This window comes from Chlorocebus sabaeus, chromosome 17, assembly GCF_047675955.1.
Source record: "Chlorocebus sabaeus isolate Y175 chromosome 17, mChlSab1.0.hap1, whole genome shotgun sequence".
NCBI lineage: Eukaryota > Metazoa > Chordata > Mammalia > Primates > Cercopithecidae > Chlorocebus > Chlorocebus sabaeus.
Genome location: NC_132920.1, coordinates 35,385,316 through 35,406,279, shown reverse-complemented (window position 1 = coordinate 35,406,279; position 20,964 = coordinate 35,385,316). Strand labels below are relative to the sequence as shown.

Here is a 20,964-nt window from a genome sequence, read left to right as displayed (position 1 = left end):
GGCCTTATTGCTCTTTTGCTTGCCGGGGCAGGGTCCTGGTGGGACTGTCCCCTAGTCTTTCTTTCTGGAATGTTTCAGAATCACACTCTGGTCTTTCCAGGAGCTCCTGAAACTGAACTCTGCCAGTCACGGTGAGCAGGGGACACAGGGGTAACGCCAAATTCATGGCAAGGTCTGTCTAGTTAGGCTCCAGCTCAGGGGCTCAAGCAGCTGCGAGTTTCATAGACACTTAAGCAGCTTCTGGGTAAAGGGTAGGGTCAGAGGTGGCCAGACCTGCTTGGCGGGCTAACCCACACAGGCACTTGGATTTCATTCCATGTTTCACTAGCTCCTGGGGTAATCACGGGAATCAAGGAACATCGGGGATAGAAGTGACCTCAGATCATCTTGTCCCATCTCATCATATTAGGAATAAGCTGAGGTCTGGGAGAGGAGGGACTGACCCAAGTTTGGACTAGGTAGCGGTAGAGCAAGCACAGATCTCAGGGCTCATGAGTTAAATAAAACCCACTTCTCTTTACATCAACATCGAATCTCACATTTGGTCTCTAAAATATACCTCAGGGAACTGGGGTGGGAGTGAACGTAGCCTGCTGTAAAGTTTTGTGCTGCTGCTGCTGCTTTTTTTTTTTTTTTTTTTTTTTTGATAGGGTCCCCCTCTGTTGCCCAGGCTGGAGTGCAGTGGGACAATCTCAGCTCACTGCAATCACTGCCTCATGATCCGCCCACCTCTGCTTCCCAGTAGCTGGGACCACAGGTGGGCACCACCATGCCCAGCTAATTTGTTTTTGTATTTTTTTTGTAGAGATGAGGTTTCGCCATGTTGCCCAGACTGGACTCAAGCGATCCACCTGCCTCAGCCTCCCAAAGTGCTGGGATTACAGGTGTGAGCCTCTGTACCTAGCCTGTGCTTCATTTTGAAAAGACATAAGGACTTCCTTTTTTCCTCCACCATTCAGCCACACTGGTTTCGTTATAAATAAAAAACTTCCCCCATCTTCGGGTAAAACTGCTGGAAGGAAGGAACGTGCAGGAAGCCCTGGTACATTCAGCCTGAGGCTCTGCAGTCATTCCAGGAAGAGAACACCCTGGTTTGGAAAGCTGAGATCTCTGTACCCTTTTCCCCACAGGCAGGACCATGGTTCCGGCAGAAAGAACTTGGACTAACTGGTATTTGCAGAGCCAGGACCCTTATCCTTTCCAGCTGAGCTACTGTGTGGGCCTCATAATCCAGGAATCCCGGCTGTTCTGTTGCACATGCCCTTGTCATAGCTCACTGAGGTTAATTTTCCAAATGACTAAGTGAGTCACAGAGAAGAAAAAAATACAATTACCTCAGTGGACTAGAAAGCTCATACAAGGCACTGGCAGGGCTTTCCCAGCTAGTGCAGAGGATTAGTACAGCAGCCAAAGTGAAGCTATGCCTAACTCCCCAGCATAAGGATGTCACTGTTTCTTATGGCAGCCTTCCCTCTGCAGAGACAGCATAAACAAAAGTGAGCGTAGACAGCTGTCAGCAGCCAGGCCAGGCTGTGTTGCATGCCCTAGACAACGATGTGTGACAGGTGAGTTGGGGGAGCTGCAGTGGAGGGGCAAAGGGAATATCCCACATGGTGCCCAAGCACAGGGCTGCCCTTATCCTCTTAAGAGGCGAAGTTCTGGCAGGGCCAAGAGGCAGTGCACAGGCAAGGCCCTGTTGTCTAGACAGTGACAGACTGTGTCAGGCTCTGCATGCTCACCTTGCTGGCATACTGCTCTAGGGCCACCACTGTGTCTGCATTGAAGCCCTCATCATCCTCTGCTGCCAGGTCCTCCAAGCCCACCTCTGTCTGTACGGCCAGGATGGTGCCCTCCGATGGCACAGCCACAGGGTGATGAATGTAGGCAGTGGAGCCATCTTCCAGCTGGACGGCTTCCAGGGTGCTGGGGTCATAGCCTTCTGCAGGGAACACGCGGTTAGCCCTGATGCCACACAAGGGGAAGAGATACAGCTGGGACCCTACCTTTAAGTTAATGAGAGATACATATACCAAGGAGGGTTTCAGCATCCAATTTCTCATGGTCCTTCACTTTGTGATCCACTCTTGCTGTTTCTCCTGGGGCTGTCTCACCTAAGGACGAGGTCTCCTATGGTACACTAAATGGGAACTCACAAGCTCCTTGAGGACCTGACAGGGGCCCATGATCATCTTGACTTAGATGACCACAAGAGCCTCCTAACCAGTCACTCCTCACCCCCTCTAGGTCCCTCCAGGCAGCACAACATCCAGAGGGATCTTTGCAGGACACAATTGTGACCATGTCACTTAACTGCCTAAAGAGTTTAAATGCTTCCCACTGGTCTCATGATAAAGACCAAAATCCTCACCCTGACATTCAAACCCAGAGTGCGCCAGCCCTGTCTTTCTCTCTCCAGTTTCCTCCTGCTCATTCTGCCTTTGCTCCCAGGGCTCTAGCTCCTAGCAGTTCCTGGAATGTGCTGTTCTTTCTTCCCCCCAGCTCTAGGCCTGCACATGCTATTCCTTCTGCCTGAAGTACTGAACCCTCCCTGCCATCCCTTTTCCCCCGGCTAAGTCTACCTCATTCTATACCTCTCAGCTCAAGCATCACTTCCTTAGAGAAGCCCTCCCTGAGCCTGATCTCTGTTTGTATGATCAGTTCATCACTGATGGCTTGTTTCACTTCTGTTTCCCCCTCTAGACTCTAGGAGAGCAGGGACTGTGTCTGACTTTGTTCTCTCTTGTATACTCTACACCTAACACAATGCCAGGCATGCAACAGTCACTCAAGAAACTACCTGCAGAAGAAATAAATTGTTATTCTTCAGCACCTTAGGAGCTTCATTCTTAAATACTAGTTTTTTATCCTCGTCTTGGATGATATCCTCAGGTCCTATTTAAAGCCCTAAGACTTTGTGGCTGTGCTGGAGCCAAGACCACCATCAAAGTCCATGTGACTGATCCCCAAGGCTCACCTCCCGGTGGCACACATAGCTGCTCCTGTGGTCTGCACCAGGGAAGGTGGGCAAGGCTGCTAATCCAGGTGAGCATGTGTGTACCGTGGAGATGACAGCTCCCATGTCTACACCCCAGTTGTGTGCCATCCCATCCTCCTGTCTGGCCTCCCATCCTTTCCCCAGTTGTGATGATGGTGACCCTACCTTTGGGTGTGCGGTGTATGTAAGCCATGCTGCCATCTTCCAGCTGCACAGGTTGACCATCCTCAAAGGAGAGAGATTCTGTAACGAGAGTAATGCCTGCTTTTCCCTGGAGCTCAGTGTCATGGAGGGGTCCCTTGGTGGGGGCTGTCAGGCTTCCCTCCACAAGGCATGGTGCGTTGGGGTGCCCTCACCTTTCTGTACCGTCACCTGGTGAATGTATGCAGTCGTCCCATCCTCGAGCTGGATCACCTGCCCTTCAAGAAGCTTTTCTCCTGTTAGGGTGAAATGGAGAGAAATGGGCCAGGACCAGAAGAGGGCTAATAAACACCTGCCTGTTTTTAGCTGAGGCTTATTTGAGTCTCTAGGCATGAGGCTGCAGGTCTAAGCATGGGTAACATCTTCCTTGTTCCCTTGCTCCATCTCTCTAGGCCTGGGCCTTGAGACACTAAGGGTGAAGACACTTGCCTTGCCAGAACCCATCAGGTAAAGATTCCCTTCCAGTTACTGACAGGAGGAGTAACTTCATTTATTATTCTATCCATGCCCAGCCAAGTGGAAACTTCCAACCTAATAGTAAGTTGCTGAGACTTGAACTAATGGCCCTTAAACCTGGATGGGCCCCAATGGGTCAAAATTCAGATATACTTCAAACTAACAAAATCAAAACATATCCCCTCATCCCTCACTATGACAGTGTGCTAAGACCAGGAGCCCCTGTGAAGGCAGGCTATATCGCTTAATGGTTAAAAACAATAGACTCTGGAACCGGGCCAGGCCTCCTGAGTTTGAATTCCAGCTCTACCTCTTAACAGCTGTGTGATCTTGGACAGCTTATTTAACTAACCTCGTGCCTCAGTTTCCTTTTCGTAAAATGGGGATTGAAAACTGTGTCTTTCTTATAGGGTTTCTGTTAGGGTTGAATGAGTTAATGTATATAAAAGACTGGGAATTCCGAGTGCCAGGTGTATATGGTCAGCCCTCAATAAATTCTAGCTTTTATTATAAGCCCAATATGCATTTTAGAAGAGATGGAAAGTAAAGCAATAGAGAACGATGTGAGTACAACTATTATACTATTATGTGTCCATGTAGGTCTTATTCCACTGCTACTGTTGAGTAATGGTTCCTTCATTGATCTCTGATATTTTCATTTCAATTTTCTAGTAAAAAATTAGATCACCTAAGGCAACACAACAAGCAGCATAAAAATGAACAAGACTCCAGACTTCGAAGATATTACTCTTCTTTTACCTAACTGGAAAGCACTTCTAATAAGGCTCTTTAAATTAGAACTAGACGACCCTTCCTTGTGTCCAGTGAGTCTGAGAGAGGGCGAAGGAAGAGGAGAAATGAGAAAGGAAAGAAAGAGATCTAAGAGGTAATGATGGTCAGATTTGGTGGCTTATGCCTATAATCCGAGCACTTTGGGAGGCCAAGGTGGGTGGATCGCTTGAGCTCAGGAGTTTGAGACCAGCCTGAGCTATGTGACAAAACCCTGTCTCTACAAAAAACACAAAAATTAGCTGGGTGTAGTGGTGCATGCCTGTGGTCCCAGTTACTCAGGAGGCTGAGGTGTGAGGATTGCTTGAGCCCAGGAGGCAGAGGTTGCAGGGAGCCATGATTGTGCCACTGCAGTCCAGCCTGGGTGAGAGAGTAAGACCCTGTCTCAAAAAAATAAAAAATAAATTAAAAAAAGGCTGGGCATGGTGGCTTACATCTGTAATCCTAGCACTTTGGGAGGCCGAGGCGAGCAGATCACCTGAGGTCAGGAGTTCGAGACCAGCCTAGCCAACATGGTGAAATCCTGTCTCTACTAAAAATACAAAAAAATTAACTGGGTGCAGTGGCAGATGCCTGTCATCCCAGCTACTCAGGAGGCTGAGGCAGGAGAATCACTTGAACCCAGGAGGCAGAGGTTGCGGTGAGCTGAGATTGTACCACCATACTCCAGCCTGGGTGACAGAGTGAGGTCCTGTCTCAAAAAGGAAAAAAAAAAAAAAGTTAGACTGGGTGTGGTGGCTCACGTCTATAATCCCAGCACTTTGGGAGGCTGAGGCAGGCAGATAACCTGAGGTCAGGAGTTCAAGACCAGCCTAGCCAAAATGATGAAACCGTGTCTCTACTAAAAATACAAAAAAATTAACCAGGCATGGTGGCACACACCTGTAGTACCAGGTACTCGGGAGGCTGAGGCAGGAGAATCGCTTGAACCCGGGAGGTGGAGGTTGCAGTGAGCCGAGATGGTGCCACTGCACTCCAGGCTGGGCGACAGGGTAAGTAAGACTCTGTCTCAAAATAAAAAAACAAAAAACAAAAAGAAAAAAAGAAAGAAAAAAGAAAAAAAAAGTTAATGACAAGTGATTTGTCCTTTCCTTAGAAGACTGAGGTTTAGGAAACTGAGCACTCAGGTGGGAAAGACAGTTACTTCCAGTCAAAGTCTCTGCTGACATCTACCCTTTAGAGGAATCCCCAAACTTGTTCCCAAACTGAGTCTTCTTGGGGTCAGTAACTAACAGTCCTACAACTAACCAAAGGCAGGTAAGGTGGAGATAAAGGTAAGAAATAGGAAAGGCAGCTGAGATGGGGGGAAGAGGAACCCATTTTCTTCCCTCCCACCCACAGAGCAGTAGGCTACCCTCATTTTAACAATTTATCTGTCCTGGCAAGGGCATCAGTACTTGGGGTTCTGAAAGCATCGGCAAGCTACTGCCAGCAGAGTGGGTACTACTTCAAGGTAGAAAACAAAATGCTGAGAAGAGTTGTCTGAAGAAAAAACTTAGCCTACTATTTCCTCTAACAACTAGAGACTACAATGGAGAGAGACAGTGGGGAGAACAGCTGACTGACAAGGGCCTCGTGTCCCATTACAGAGGTGACCATATGCCCCAGTTTGCCTGGAACCATTCCAGTGCATTTATTAATAGCACACTCTTCCACTTTTAAAATGCTGTATTTGAATAATACATTTTATATTCATCCTAATTAAAGATAAGTCTCATACAATTTTAGGGTTTCCGGCAGAGAGAGACAAATGTGCCTCAGTCAAAAGCTTCAGAGGAGCTCACCAGTCAGAGAAGCCTTTCAGGAAAGTGTGGTTCTGGTCTCTGAAGGACAGCTCTACCCTGAGCAGAGGGAAAATCTGTTGTGAGTGAGTGAGTGAGTGTGCATGTGTGTAAGTGCACACTGCAACACCACAGAGTGGGCACAGAACAGCCAGGAAGACTGACACAATAAAGAAATACATAAGACAGACAGATATAAGGAAAGAGTGGCTCTCTCAGGTCAGGTGTGGTCACTTGCTTTTTATTCATTCATTTGACCATTAATTCTCAGTGGAAGGCTGAGGCACAGGAACTAACTGGGTCCAAGGAGTAAACACAACCCTAGCTAGAGTTCTAAGTTCTTCCATCTCACAGAGACTGCACTGGAGGGGCAAGACCTGGAGTGGGAAGTCTGCAAACAGAGAGTTTCAGGCTTCAAAAGTATTCTAGAGAAGTTGCATTCTCAAGATGAAGCCAGCAAGAACCCACATGTCACAGACAGCTCTTGACAAGAAACCTTTCCAGAAGGGACCCCCACAGACTGTCATATGGAAAGAGCTTACTGATGAGATTAAGGGGCCTCCTTAGTCATCACCAGGAAACAGACAACTTAAAATGAAATCAATAAACAACTTATCTGTAAACACAGGAGCGGAAATATATTCTGATAGTGTGTTGAAATGGAGGGCAATGTTGCAATGACAATGCTTTATGAGGACAGTGACAATCATGGAGTCCAGAAAACGCAAAATGAAGAGTAGGAACAAGGCAGTATTTGCCCAGTGCTGTCCAAGGAAGACACGAATGCTATCTGGCTGCCTGAGAACACTGGCAAGAAAGGAAGAGTGTCCCTGGCCTGCAGGCCTTGCACCAAACACTTTATTCTGACTCCACACCTACCTTGATTTTAAGTACCTTGAGAGTGGGGGTAGGATTGCCAGATAAAATATAGGATGCCCAGGTAAATCTGAATTTCAAATAATACATTTTGTTTTTAGAACTTAGTATTATTATTTTAGTATTTTATAGTATTTAACACTCCCTACTTTTTTTGAGATGGGGTCTTGCTGTTGTCTAGGCTGACCTCAAACTTCTGGCCTCAAGAGATCCTCCCATCTGAACCTCCCAAGTAACTGAGACTACAGGTGCATGCCACCAAGCCCAGCTTAATTCCATGTTTACATATGTCTATCCTTTATATGAGATATATGTATGTCCCTAGTATGTAGTATACATATGTCCCTACAACATTTGGGACATACGTATCCTACAAGAGTATTCATTGTTATGTCCAATTCAGATTGAACTATGTGCCCTATATTTTAAATTCTGGCATCCCCTAGTAGGGATTAGGGCATGAGATCTCTGCTTGGGTGTTCCTCTCTGAATCTGGAAGCATATCTTTTTTAAAAAAATTTTTTTAGAGATGGGATCTTGCTGTGTCACCCAGGCTGGTGTGCAGTGGTGCAATGATAGTTTACTGAATCCTCAAACTCCTGGGTTTCAGTGATCCTTCTGCCTCAGTCTCCTGAATAGCTGAGACTAAAGGTGCATGCCACTGCACCCAGATTATTATTTTTATTATTTTTTTAGAGACAGAGTCTTGCTATGTTGCCCAGGCTGGTCTCCAACTCCTGGCCTCCAGTGATCCTTTCATCTCAGCCTCCTAAGTGCTGGGATTATAGGCATGAGCCACTATGCCTGGCTTAGAAGAGTATCTTGCACATGGTAGATGCTTAGTAGTTTGAATGTTTGAATATACTTGAATTAAGATGATAAACTGCTTCTAGAAAGCACTAAAAAACTGTGACAGGGGATATCTGAAAAGCAGGGAGTCATAACTAACACTGTGTTCATTCCAGAAATATTTATGAACTACTCAATACATATTAGGAATTCTGTCTTTGAGAGGTACTGGTTCCTATGACTGGGATTGTCTGACTTGCAGCATTTTATTTTAGAGTTCCCTTTTCATCAAGCACCACAGGAGATTCTAATGCAGAGCAAGTTGTGCTCGTGGGCAAGGGTAAGCAGGCGGGAGGACAAGGTGATGGTGGGACTCTTAGAAACAGACACTCCTTTCCAGAGGCTGAGGGACAGGGCAGGATCCTGAGGTCTCCAGAAATACTCACCTTTGACAGCTTGCTGGATGTAGGCTGTTGTCCCATCACTAAGGGTCACCGTCTGCAGCCCCAAGCTCTCCATGGCAAACTGCTGCTCGTGCACTCAGACATGAAGTTGGCTTCTGGCCAGCACCAAGAGCCACTAGCCGAGGTCAGAGATTTCCTTCTGGGTCACAAATCTAAGAAAATGAACAGTACCACATTATGAGTTAATCAGCTTTCTCCTACTGCAAAGATACTCAGGGAAGGAGTTACATGAGGCCAGCCAGCCAAGAAGAAAAAAGACGAATTCTTCAAAGTAGTGAACTATATTGGTTTTTATGAAAAGGGCTCAAAATATACATTAAGAATTCTAAAAGTTGAGCATAGAAGAGAAGCATGCCAATCAAACTGGTCGTAAAGTAAGAAATCACTGATCAAAATTCATTTCTAAACTTTCTCCCCTTAGGAAGGAGCCCTGCTGAAGGCAGGCAGTCAGCCCCACTGCTGATGGTTCTCTCTGCCTACTCCAACATCTCTCCTGTGCTCGGAGCCATCTATCCACTGGCCTTCCTCAGGGAACATCCCACATGTACCACACATGGAATAAGTCCCTAACAGAACTCACAATGTGTCCCAACCTTCCAGAACTATTTTACTTCCAGTATCCCCTATCCCAGGGATGGTATTGCCTTCCACCCAGAATTGGTAGGTGATCATGCTTGAGTCCCCCTTCTCCCTCAAAAGTCCAGGTACTTATTTCAGGCAAGTATTACCTTTCACCTCCTGACTACTATAAGGAGTCTTCTAACTTATGTCCTCAGAGAAACTTTTGTCTGTTTCCAATTCATTTCCTTTTCTTTCCTTTTTTAGAGACAAAGTATCACTCTGCCACCCAGATTGGAGTGCAGTGGCTCCATCACAGTTCACTGTAACCTCGAACTCCTGGGCTCAAGTGATCCTCCTGCCTCAGCCTCTTCCAACTATGTTCTAATATTCATGTTTATACTGTCAGGGTGAATTTTTTAAAAAAGCTCTCTTCCCACCATCTTGGAGCCTGTAGAGGCCTGCTGAGAACAGGACTTCTAAAAGGCAAATATGGGCAGGGTGTAGTGGCTCATGCCTGCAATCCCAGTGCTTTGGGAGGCTGAGGCAGGAGGATTAATTGAGGCTAGGAGTTCAAGACCAATGTGGGCAACACAGCAAGACACTGTCTCTACAAAAGAAAAAAAAAAAATTAGCCAGGTGTAGTGGCACATGCCTGCAGTCCTAGCTACACAAGAGGCTGAGGTGGGAGGATTGCCTGACCCCAGGAGTTTGAAGTTGCAGTGAGCTATGATTGTACCACTGAATTCCAGCCCGGGTGACAAAGAGAGACCCTGTCTCAAAAATAACAATAATAATAAGATAAATACATTTGGAAGGCTGTAGTCCAAGGCCATTTTCTGCTAGCTGTAAGTCGGGCCTCCAGAACCAAAGGGAGGACACAGTTCTTATTAAAATTGAAGGTAGTGGCTGGGTGCGGTGGCTCACGCCTATAATCCCAGCACTTTGGGAGGCTGAGGACAGTGGATCACAAGATCAGGAGATCGAGACCATCCTGGCTAACGTGGTGAAACCCTGTCTCTACTAAAAATACAAAAAAATTAGCCGGGCATGGTGGCGGGTGCCTGTAGTCCCAGCTACTCGGGAGGCTGAGGCAGGGGAATGGCGTGAACCCAGGAGACGGAGCTTGCAGTGAGCCGGGATGGCACCACTGCACTCCAGACTGGGCGACAGAGCCAGACTTCGTCTGCGAAAAAAAAAAGAAAGAAAATTGAAGGTATTTATGCTCGAAATGAAACTGAATTCTATTTAGGCAAAAGATGTACTTACATGTACAAAGCAAAGAACACCACACTGACTGCTGGCAGCAAACTGAAGAAAACCAGCATAATCTGGGGAAAGGTACACTCAGCCCTGTGGAAACAGTGGCATGGTTTGTGCTAAATTCCCAAGCAATCTTGCTAAGGCTACTGAACATAGAATCTGTCTGATTCTGTGCCCCTCAAGGACTTAAACTAATGAAAAGTAAATAAATAAAGGTGGATTTGTAAGAAAAAAAAAAGAGTATAAATCTAAACATACCACTTCCTTGACTAAAACCCTTCCATAGTTTCCTACAGCTCTTAGAGTCCACCTTGCAGACAAGACTGGGTCCTGTTATAAACTCCCACAGCCTAGGTACCACCTTTTTCTAGCACTCACACCTCTGGGCCTAACCTACTTCAGTACTTATCACTATCTGTTTAATGTCTGTTGCCTTCACAAGGCTTTGGGCTCTAGTCTGGTTTCTGCGTCACAGTGGTTTCTGCAGCACCTCACACTGTGGGCTCTCCACAAATCCTGTGAGTGACTCCCTGGGTCCCTCATGTGCAAGGTGGGAAGCACTGAAGCTTCCTGCTGGCAGGACATCCTCTATACCCACTGTGGTATGGAGCCTGCTCTAGCTGTGACCCCAACACTTGTGAGACCTGCAGGAAGCCCACGGCCTCTAAACTCAGTGCAGTCTTGAAGACTCTCTGACACCCATTCTCAAAATTCTCCTGGGCTTGGAATCTGGATTGCCTACTGGATTCTCATGACTTACCAACTGATATCCTCAACTGGTACCCAAACCGCTTTCGTGTCAGATGACCAAGAGAGACAGATATTTGTACATTGCATTGCAGATGCTGCTGCTTAAAGTCAGAAGTTCACACTGCAGATGTCACTGCTTGAAGCCAGAAGCGACCAACTGGGGCTTTCGCAGCCCTGAGGGTTGAGCGGATCAATATCTTGGCAAAACTATAGACCATCTGGGAGTTCAAGACTAGCCTGATCAACACGGAGAAGTCCCGTCTCTACTAAAAATACAAAATTAGCTGGGCGTGGTGGCACATGCCTGTAATCCCAGCTACTTGGGAGGCTGAGGCAGGAGAATCGCTTGAACCCAGGAGGCGGAGGTTGCGGTGAGCTAAGATCGTGTCATTGCACTCCTGCCTGGGCAACAACAGCGAAACTCCGTTTCAAAAAAAAAAAAAAAGAAAAAAGAAAAACAAAAAACTGGCTGGGCACGGTGTAATCCCAGCACTTTGAGAGGTTGAGGCAGGCGGATTACGAGGTCAGGAGATCCAGACCATCCTGGCTAACAGGGTGAAACTCCGTCTCTACTAAAAATACAAAAAATTAGCCAGGCATGGTGGAGGGCGCCTGTAGTCTCAGCTACTCGGGAGTCTAAGGCAGGAGAATGGCATAAACTCAGGAGGCAGAGCTTGCAGTGAGTCGAGATTGCGCCACTGCACTCCAGCCTGGGCGACAGAGTGAGACTCCATCTCAAAACAAACAAACAAACAAACAAACAAACCAAAAAACCCCAAAAAACCTATAGACCATCTGCTACACGCTGATTGGAATGCTCTACCCCAGGCTTGGCATCTCAACTAGAATTATTCATTCATTCTGTCCATAAACATTTACTAAATAGGCTAAGGTCCAAAGGCAGCAATACTACTATTATATAGTGAACACTACTATAGAGTTAATCATGTGCTAGGAATGTCACACACATTAACTCATTTAATTCTAACAACCCTATAATCAAATGCTATGATTATCCTCATTTAAAAGTTCCCTCGTTGAGGGAACTGGAGGCCCAAGACCAAGTTAAGTAACTTGCTCAAGGTTACACAGCTAACTAATAAAGGAGGATTTGACCCTAGGCCATTTAATCCAGAGTGTGACCTTAATTACAATGTTGCCAAGCACAGAGGTGAAGCTGGGGGGTTATGAACCTTGAAGCTACTCCAAAATACTTTTTTGGTGTGTGAGCTTTTGCATTTTCCAAGAGAGAGGGAAGTGCAAGGCTGTCATCAGGATCTGAGAGCGATTAATAGTGAAGAATCACTGGTCAAGGTGGGGATTCTGACATCTGACATCTCTGGTCTATTAGCATCCTTGCCCAGAGCCCTGATAACCTCCACATGGTCCCCATCTCGAAAGAGCTCTGCTCCTGGCCTCTCTTGGTCTGGTCTATCACCTTCAAATTTCACTCTCTTCATCAGGTAGATTCTTTGGGTAACCTGTTTTAGTGTAACTGCACTGTGTCAGAAGACACATAAGAGAAACCAGGTCTAAAAACAAAGCAGGCCAGGTACGGTGGCTCATGCCTGTAATCCCAGCACTTCGGGAGGCTGAGGCAGGCAGATCACTTGAGAATAGGAGTTCGAGACCAGCCTGACCAACATGGTGAAACCCCGCCTCTGCTAAAAAAAAAATACAAAAATCAGCCAGGTGTAGTGGTACATGCCTAGCTACTTGGGAGGCTGAGGCAGGAGAATTGGTTGGACCTGAGAGGCAGAGGTTGCAGTGAGCCGAAATTGTACCACTGCACTCCAGCCTGGGCAACAACAGCAAAACTCTGTCTCAAAAAAAAGAAAACAAGCAAACAACAACAACATCATAAATAAATAAATTAAATAAATAAATAAATAAAAATAAAAGCAAAGCAGATATAGGTTGAAAAAGGATTGCAAAATACCTTTACATTCCCTGGGCCCTGTGGCTCCTGCAGCTCACCTTTGTCAAATACTCACATGGTTTAATTGAGCACAACCGCACTCCACTGAGACTTTCTAAGGAAAATCAGTGGTGTGGTTAAGAGCACAGGCTCTGAAGTCAGAGGTTTGAGTTTTAATCCAGACTGAACTTCTCAGAAGCTGTGTAGCCTTGGGGAGGTAAATGAACCTCTCTGAGCCTCAGATATCACTTATAAAAAAATGGGGATAATAGTGGCATTTGCTTCATAGCCTGCTGTAAGGGATTAAATGAGGCCACATATGCCTGTACTCTAGAAATACCAGCTATAAGGAGGAGGGGAAGAGGAACCTAAAGGGAAATGCTTTTGAAGCAATATGGATTCCTAAAACAGCTAGGACTAGCGGCAACCACCCTGGACTAGAAGTCTACAGAATTGGCTTCTAATCTCATCTCAATTCTATCTCTCTGTTTGCCTCCTTATCTGTAAAATGAAATGCTGGCCCAAATTACCCTAAGATCCTTTCTACTGCTCATGCTAATATTTATTTTTATCACATATAAATGTGATTGATATATACCAGACACTTTTTAAAGCACCTTACCTATATTAACTCTTAATCTTAAAAATAACTGATGAGGAAGTAGGTATATTATACCCATTTTACAGATGAGGCAACTGAGGTTTAGAGGTATAGTACTTTGTCCAAGCTTCCAATGCTACTATGTGTTGAAGTCAGGTTTTAAAGTCAGGCTGGCTGCCCCAGAGCCCATACTTCTCAATGTCTGGCACACTTCTTCCTTCTGCTAATCCACTGTGACCGGCACACTGTCAGCACTCAAAACACTTGAATACAGGTTAACTTCCATCTCACCCACTGTAACTTAAACCCCGTCCTTCTCAGCCTACCCGCAATGGAAAGAGGGAAGAGCTGCTGGTAGCCACGCTTCCCAAAATAACCCCTCTTAGACTCAAAGAAAACAAATTTCCACTCCTTTTCGTGTTCTTGCATCCAGGCTAAATAACCTCAACTCATTCACATTTCCTTCCTAAGTCTCATAATACAAACCTTTAAGAGGCTACTGTTGTTCCCTGACCTTTCTGTCTCTGAAGCTGCCTTACCAAAAAGCCTGACTGCAGAGGGTGAGGAGGAAGCTTTGTGGCTGCCAGGCATCTACCAGTGCCCTGATTGCTGTTTTTCTCCCTGTACTTTCTTTCAATGGTGGTTTACTCTGAATCCTCCCGTGCTGGCACTGAACTAACAACAGTGACATGGGCAGAGCCAAAGAAAGGCTTGTTACTGCTTCAGGATGGCTATGTCTGAGTTCTGCCTGCACTTGACGGTTCAGACTCACTACTCCTGCAACCCTCCGAGACAGGGCAGAGGGGCAGTGAGGGTGGCTGCTCTGTTTTCTCCTTGTAGGGTATAAGGTTTACTAGCTCTGCAATGACCTAAGCTGGGAATAGGTGAGAAACAGACTGGGACAGGGGAAGGTGAGAAAAGAGTGAAGACAGAAAGGAGCACTCTTGACTTTCTCAGAACTAGGAGCAAATCTAATTCTGTTGGCCGCTTTTTTTTTTTTTTTGAGACGGAGTCTCGCTCTGACGCCCACACTGGAGTGCAATGGCGTGATCTCGGTTCACTGCAACCTCCGCCTCCTGGGTTCAAGTGATTCTTCTGCCTCAGCCTCCTGAGCAGCTGGGATTACAGGCATGCGCCACCATACCCGGCTAATTTTTTTGTATTTTTAGTAGAGACGGGGTTTCACGTTGGTCAGGCTGGTCTCAAACTCCTGACCTCTTGATCCGCCCTCCTCGGCCTCCCAAAATGTTGGGATTACAGGTGTGAGCCACTGCACCTGGCCTGCTGCACTTTTAAATAAACTTAACCCATTATTGGTCCTGATGCAGGGAAAACAACCCTTCACCTTTGCAATGTATCGATGTGTTTCTTAATCTTAAAACATAAATTGTAATTTTTGAGGACAGATAACATTTAGAAAAACCTTTTATTTATTTAGAGACAGGATCTCATTCTGTTGCCCAGTTTGGCATGTAGTGATCATAGCTCCCGTAAACTCAACCTCCTGGCCTCAAGCGATCCTCCTGCCTTAGCCTCCTGAGTGGCTGGGACTATAGGTGTGTGCCACTACTCCCAACTTTTTAGATACTTTGGATCTTTAGGTCTCTCCATGAATCAAGATGTGCTTAAACTGCCTCTCCAAAGGAGAAAAATAAGGGATGTGAAAGATAGGAAACTAAAGAGTAGTCATGGTTTTTATGTTTCTGACTTTATCACGGTTGAGACCTACTGTGCTCCACACGTGAGCTGGGCTGTGTGGACTACAGGCACCTGTTCACTATTCTATCGTCTTCTGCCAACCAGAACTCTGGACAGTTGGAACAAGCTTTCTGTACTCTGCCTCAGCCAGCCCAGTGGGCAACTGTATTTAGAAGTCAAAAAAAGAGAACAACAAAAACATTTGCCTGAAAAGAATGTTCAATTTTGATGAGAAAAATAATTATGACTTAATCTTCACTCAGAAACTTCTTCATTTGTAAACATAGAAAACTTCACATGAGGACAAAGACACATTAGTTTGGGGATGAAGGCTGATGAAGATGAGTGGCAAACAAATTAGAACCAGATTTGGAAAACTTGCAGTAAAATGATTCAATGTTTACTACAGAAAAATACTTCACTACACGCAGAAAAACCTAGTGAACAGACCTGGTTCTGTGGGTTTCTAAACACTGACGAGAAAACAGGAAATTAGTAACAGAAACTTGCATTAACATAACACAAGTTTAACACAGCTAAACGCATCTTTGCATAAATCATATTGATTTAAAATTTTTTTTTTCTTTTTAAAAAAAGAAGTGCCATTTAAAAGAAATCCCAGCACTTTGGGAGGCTGAGGTGGGAGGATCCCTTGAGCCCAGGAGTTTGAGACCAGCCTGGGCAACATAGTGAGACCCCCATTTATTTTTTTGAGACAGAGTCTCCCGGGTTCAAGCAATTCTCCAGCCTCAGCCTCCTGAGTAGTAGTACAGGCATGAGCCACGGGGCCCATCTAATATTTGTATTTTTAGTAGAGACGGGGGTTTCACCATGTTAGTTAGGCTGGTCTCGAACTCCTGACCTCATGATCTGCCTGCCTCGGCCTCCCAAAGTGCTGGAATTACAGGTGTGAGCCACTGTGCCTGGCCCTGACTTGGGCTTTAAAAATCAACGTCTGGCCAGGCGCGGTGGCTCACACCTGTAATCCCAGCATGTTGGGAGGCCGAGGCAGGCAGATCATTAGCGGTCAGGAGTTCGAGACTAGCCTGGCCAACATGGCGAAACCCCATCTCTACTAAAAATACAAAAATTAGCCAGGTGTGGTGGTGCACGCCTGCAGTCCCAGCTACTCAGGAGGTTGAGGCAAGATAATCGCTTTAACCCAGGAGACGGAGGTGGCAGTGAGCCGAGATTGCACCACAGCGCTCCAGAGTGCACTGGACAACAGAGTGAGACTCTGTCTTTTTTTTTTTTTTTTTGAGACAGAGTCTCACTCTGTCGCCCAGGTTGGAGTGGCTGGAGTGCAGTGGTGCAAGCTTGGCTCATTGCAACCTCCACTTCCCGGGTTCAAGCAATTCTCTTACCCCAGCCTCCGGAGTAGCTGGGATTACAGGTGCGCACCACCAGGCCCGGCTAATGTTTTTGTATTTTTAGTACAGATGGGGTTTCACCATGTTGGCCTGGCTGGTCTCGAATTCCTGACCTCAGGTCCACCTGCTTCAGCCTCCCAAAGTGCTGGGATTACAGGCATGAGCCACCATGCCCGGCTGAGACGCCATCTTAAAAAAATCAATGTGAGGCTGAGGTCAGGTGCAGACACTATCTCTACAAAAAAAAAAATTGCCAGGCATGGTGGCACATGGCTGTAGTCCCAGCTACTCGGGGGCTGAAGTGGGAGGATCATTCAAGCCCAGGAAGTTGAGGCTGTGGAGAGCTATGATTGTGCCACTGCACTTCAACCTGCGTGACAAAGCAAGACCCTGTCTCAAAAGAAAATGAAAAACATCGATGTACTTCTTTTCTAATTCATGCTGGCATGAATACCAAGGTGGAGAACTGCCTCAAGAAGTTTTCTTTAACTACCAGAAGTACAACTACCTCTTGGATACACACACACATACACACACACACACACATGCATATATACACACACATACACAAAAAACGTATATATACACACATATACACACACACACACACATATACATAGAAACAGGGTCTTGCTCTGTCACCCACACTACAAGTGCAACGGCATGATCATGGCTCACTGGAACCTTGAACTCCTAAAGCGATCCTCTTGCCTGAGTCTCTCAAGTATGTGGGACTACAGGTGTGCACTACCAAGCCTGGCTAATTTATTTATTTATTTACTTACATCTATCTCCATTTATTTATTTTTGTAGAGATGGGGTCTTACTATGTTACCCAGGCTGGTCTTGAACTCCTGGTCTCAAGTGATCCTCTCACCTCAGCCTCCCGAAGTGCTGAGATTAACAAGTATGAGCCACCTTGCCTGGTGGATATATTTTTAATGTGATATTCTTCAAACTGTTTTTGTTGTTGTTGTTGCTTTGAGACAGGGTCTCGCTCTGTTGTCCAGGCTGAAGTGCAGTGGCACGATCCTAGCCCACTGCAGCCTTGATCTCCTGAGCTCAAACGATCCTCCCACCTCAGCCTCCCGAGTAGGTGGAACTACAGGTGTGTGTCACCATGCCCGGCTTTTTTTTTTTTTTAATTTTTAAATTTTTGTAGAGACGAGGTCTTATTATGTTGCCCTGGCTAGTCTCAATCTCCCAGGATCAAGTGATCCTCCCACCTTAGCCTCAACAAAGTGCGGGAATTATAGGCATGGGCCACTGTGCCTGGCTGTATTCTTCAAACTGGTATGTGCCATATTTCGTCTGTCTTGCGGAATAGTGTCACAGTGGGATCCCATGATTCAGTATCCTATGTTGATCTTCAGGGAATCTGCTATATATATATTTTTTATTTATTTATTTATTTATTTATTTATTTATTTATTTATTTGAGACGGAGTCTCACTCTGTTGCCCAGGCTGGAGTGCAGTGGCACAATCTCAGCTCACTGCAACCTCCACCTCCAGGGTTCAAGAGATTCTCCTACCTCAGCCTCCCAGGTAGCTGAGACTACAGACAGGAGCCATCACACCTGGGAAATTTTTTGTATTTTTAGTAGAGACGGGGTTTTGCCATATTGGCCAGGCTGATCTCTAACTCCTGACCTCAGGTGATCTGCCCGCCTTGGCCTCCCAAAGTATTGGGATTACAGGCATGAACCACTGTGCGGCAGAATCTGCTATATTCTTAACTCGAAGCAATGTCCATGAGGCTATGGAGAAACAGGCACAGTCATACACTGCTGGTGGTGGGAGAACATATTGGCACAATCTCTATGGAGGAGAGTTTGACAATATCAGCCAAAATTACAAATGTACATATTGTCTGACTCAGCAATTTCACATCTAGTCTACAGGTAGACGGACATGTGCGAAAATGGCACATGTCTAAGGTTATCTATGGCATCCCTGCATGTAATAAAAGCAAAAAATTAGAAACAGCATAAATGTCCATCAATATCAAACTTCCATACTATGTAGACATAAATGAGGAAGCTCCTTACATACTGACATGGCAAGATCTCCCAAATATAATGAATAAAAATGGCTAGGTATAAAACAGTGCCATTTATTTATTATTTTATTATTTATTTATGAGATGAAGTCTTGCTCTGTCGCCTAGGCGGGAATGCAGTGGCGTGATCTAGGCCCACTGCAACCTCTGCCTCCCGGGTTCAACAGTGCTTTTTATATACTGTCATTGCATTAAAAAATCTGTGGGCTGGGCACGGTGGCTCACACCTGTAATCTCAGCACTTTGGGAGGCTGAAGCAGTCGGATCACCAGGTCAAGAGATCTAGACCACCCTGGCCAACATGGTGAAACCCCGTCTCTACTAAAAATACAAAAAATTAGCTTGGCAAGGTGGCATGCACCTGTAGTTCCAGCTACTCGGGAGGCTGAGGCAGGAGAATCGCTTGAACCCGGAAGGTGGTTGCAGTGGGCCAAGATTGCACCACTGCACTCCAGCCTGGTGACAGGGCGAGACTCCGTCTCAAACAAAGCAAGCAAGCACGCACACAAACAAACAAACAAAATCTGTGGAAGCACAGTCAAGAAATTACTAACCAGGGTTGTCTGTGGAAGGATGACAGAGTGGGGATGATGATGGAAGGGTGACTTCTCAGGGAATATCCTTTATATTCCATGAAAAAAAAAATGGCTGGGTGCGGTGGCTCACACCTATAATCAGCACTCTGGGAGGCCAAGGCAGGCGGATCACGAGGTCAGGAGTTTGAGACCAGTCTGGTTAACACAGTGAAATCCCATTTCTACTAAAAATACACAAATTAGCTGGGCATGGTGGCACATGCCTGTAGGCCCAGCTACTTGGGAGGCTTAGGCTGGAGAATCACTTGAACCCAGGAGGCAGAAGTTGCTGTGAGCCGAGATTGCACCACTGCATTCCAGCTTGGGCAAAGAGAGCAAGACTTGGTCTCAATAAAAAAACAAAACAAAACAAAACAAAACAAAACAAAAACGCTTTGAGACTGTGTTACCTATGCAACATAAATAAAAAACTAAAAATAGAAAGTCTAGGCCGGGCGCGGTGGCTCAAGCCTGTAATCCCAGCACTTTGGGAGGCCGAGATGGGCGGATCACGAGGTCAGGAGATCGAGACCATCCCAACATGGGCTAACATGGTGAAACCCCGTCTCCACTAAAAAATACAAAAAACTAGCCGGGCGAGGTGGCGGGCGCCTGTAGTCCCAGCTGCTCGGGAGGCTGAGGCAGGAGAATGGCGTGAACCCGGGAGGCGGAGCTTGCAGTGAGCTGAGATCCGGCCACTGCACTCCACCCTGGGCGACAGAGCGAGACTCCGTCTCAAAAAAAAAAAAAAAAAAAAGAAAGTCTAAATGCATGCTTTGTACTCCCTTTGTTGGTCATAGGAATATCTATGATTCTCCATACATAAGGAATGGAGAGTCCAGTGCTGATATGATGGATTCCATGTTACTGACCTATAGCAAAAGCACATCTGAAAACTGAGCTTCGTGATTCATGGAGGCCATTCTATAATATCATATGGAAAGCTGATCAGCTGAGCATGAGACAACAGCAAGTCTTTACAGGACCTGAGGACATGGTGGCTTCAATATGTGTGTCCCCAGCCTGGTCACAAGGGTGTGTCTGGATGAAGTGGTAGCCTAAGCAGGGACTACGTTTCTCCTTCACTGCTCCATGTGGCCGCAGGACAGTATTTCCTAGGTTGAGAAGATGATCTCAGAGAAAGAACTCTGGTCTTAGGCACACCTGCCAAATCCCCCACATCGAAGTCTCAGGTCAGTTCTACAATCTCAAAGAGCTCCCAGTTCCTTGGTTCTTATCTTAACTGTGTGGGTCTCATGCTTTATCAACTGTCCAAAAGTAGCAGGAACTCCCAACAAATGAAGTGATGAAGTGAGATAGTACCAGGCTAACAAGTTATATCTGGCCTTCTTAGGGATGAACTATTCACTAGAGGGCCAGCTCTAGGGGAGTGTCAAAGAGGCACTAGAAAAGAGGTGTTCTGGCTTCCAGTAATGACAGTATAATGAGCCTGAGACCCTGAATGACCTGTCCAACATCACAAATCCTTCTGATTCTGAACTGGAAGTGAGGAGCCTGAGTACGCCTCATACTTTTTTTTTTTTTTTCTTCCTGAGACGGAGTCTCGCTCTATCACCCAGGCTGGAGTGAAATGGCATGGTTTCGGCTCACCGCAACCTCTGCCTCCCAGGTTCAAGCGATTCTCCTGTCTCAGCCTCCCGAGTAGCTGGGACTACAGGCGCCCGCCACCACGCCCGGCTAATTTTTGTCTTTTTAGTAGAGATGGGGTTTCACCATGTTTGCCAGGCTGGTCTCGAACTCCTGACCTCAGGTGAACCGCCTGCCTCGGCCTCCCAAAGTGCTGGGATTACAGACATGA

General features: G+C 46.2%; 1 protein-coding gene across 3 annotated transcripts in view; it reads right to left on the bottom strand.

Annotated features, from left to right (window-relative positions):
• Positions 1-20,964, bottom strand: part of ZNF76 (zinc finger protein 76) — a 36,772-nt gene that overhangs the window by 6,367 nt on the left and 9,441 nt on the right. For all 3 annotated transcript variants that reach the window (XM_007972848.3, XM_007972847.3, XM_007972850.3), the window contains exons 2-5: positions 8,334-8,503; positions 3,352-3,432; positions 3,161-3,238; positions 1,740-1,939 (exon numbers count right to left, since the gene is read on the bottom strand). In XM_007972848.3, the coding sequence (XP_007971039.3) occupies positions 1,740-1,939; positions 3,161-3,238; positions 3,352-3,432; positions 8,334-8,406 (432 nt within the window). In that variant the 5' untranslated portion in view covers positions 8,407-8,503. The remainder of the gene's footprint in view (positions 1-1,739; positions 1,940-3,160; positions 3,239-3,351; positions 3,433-8,333; positions 8,504-20,964) is intronic.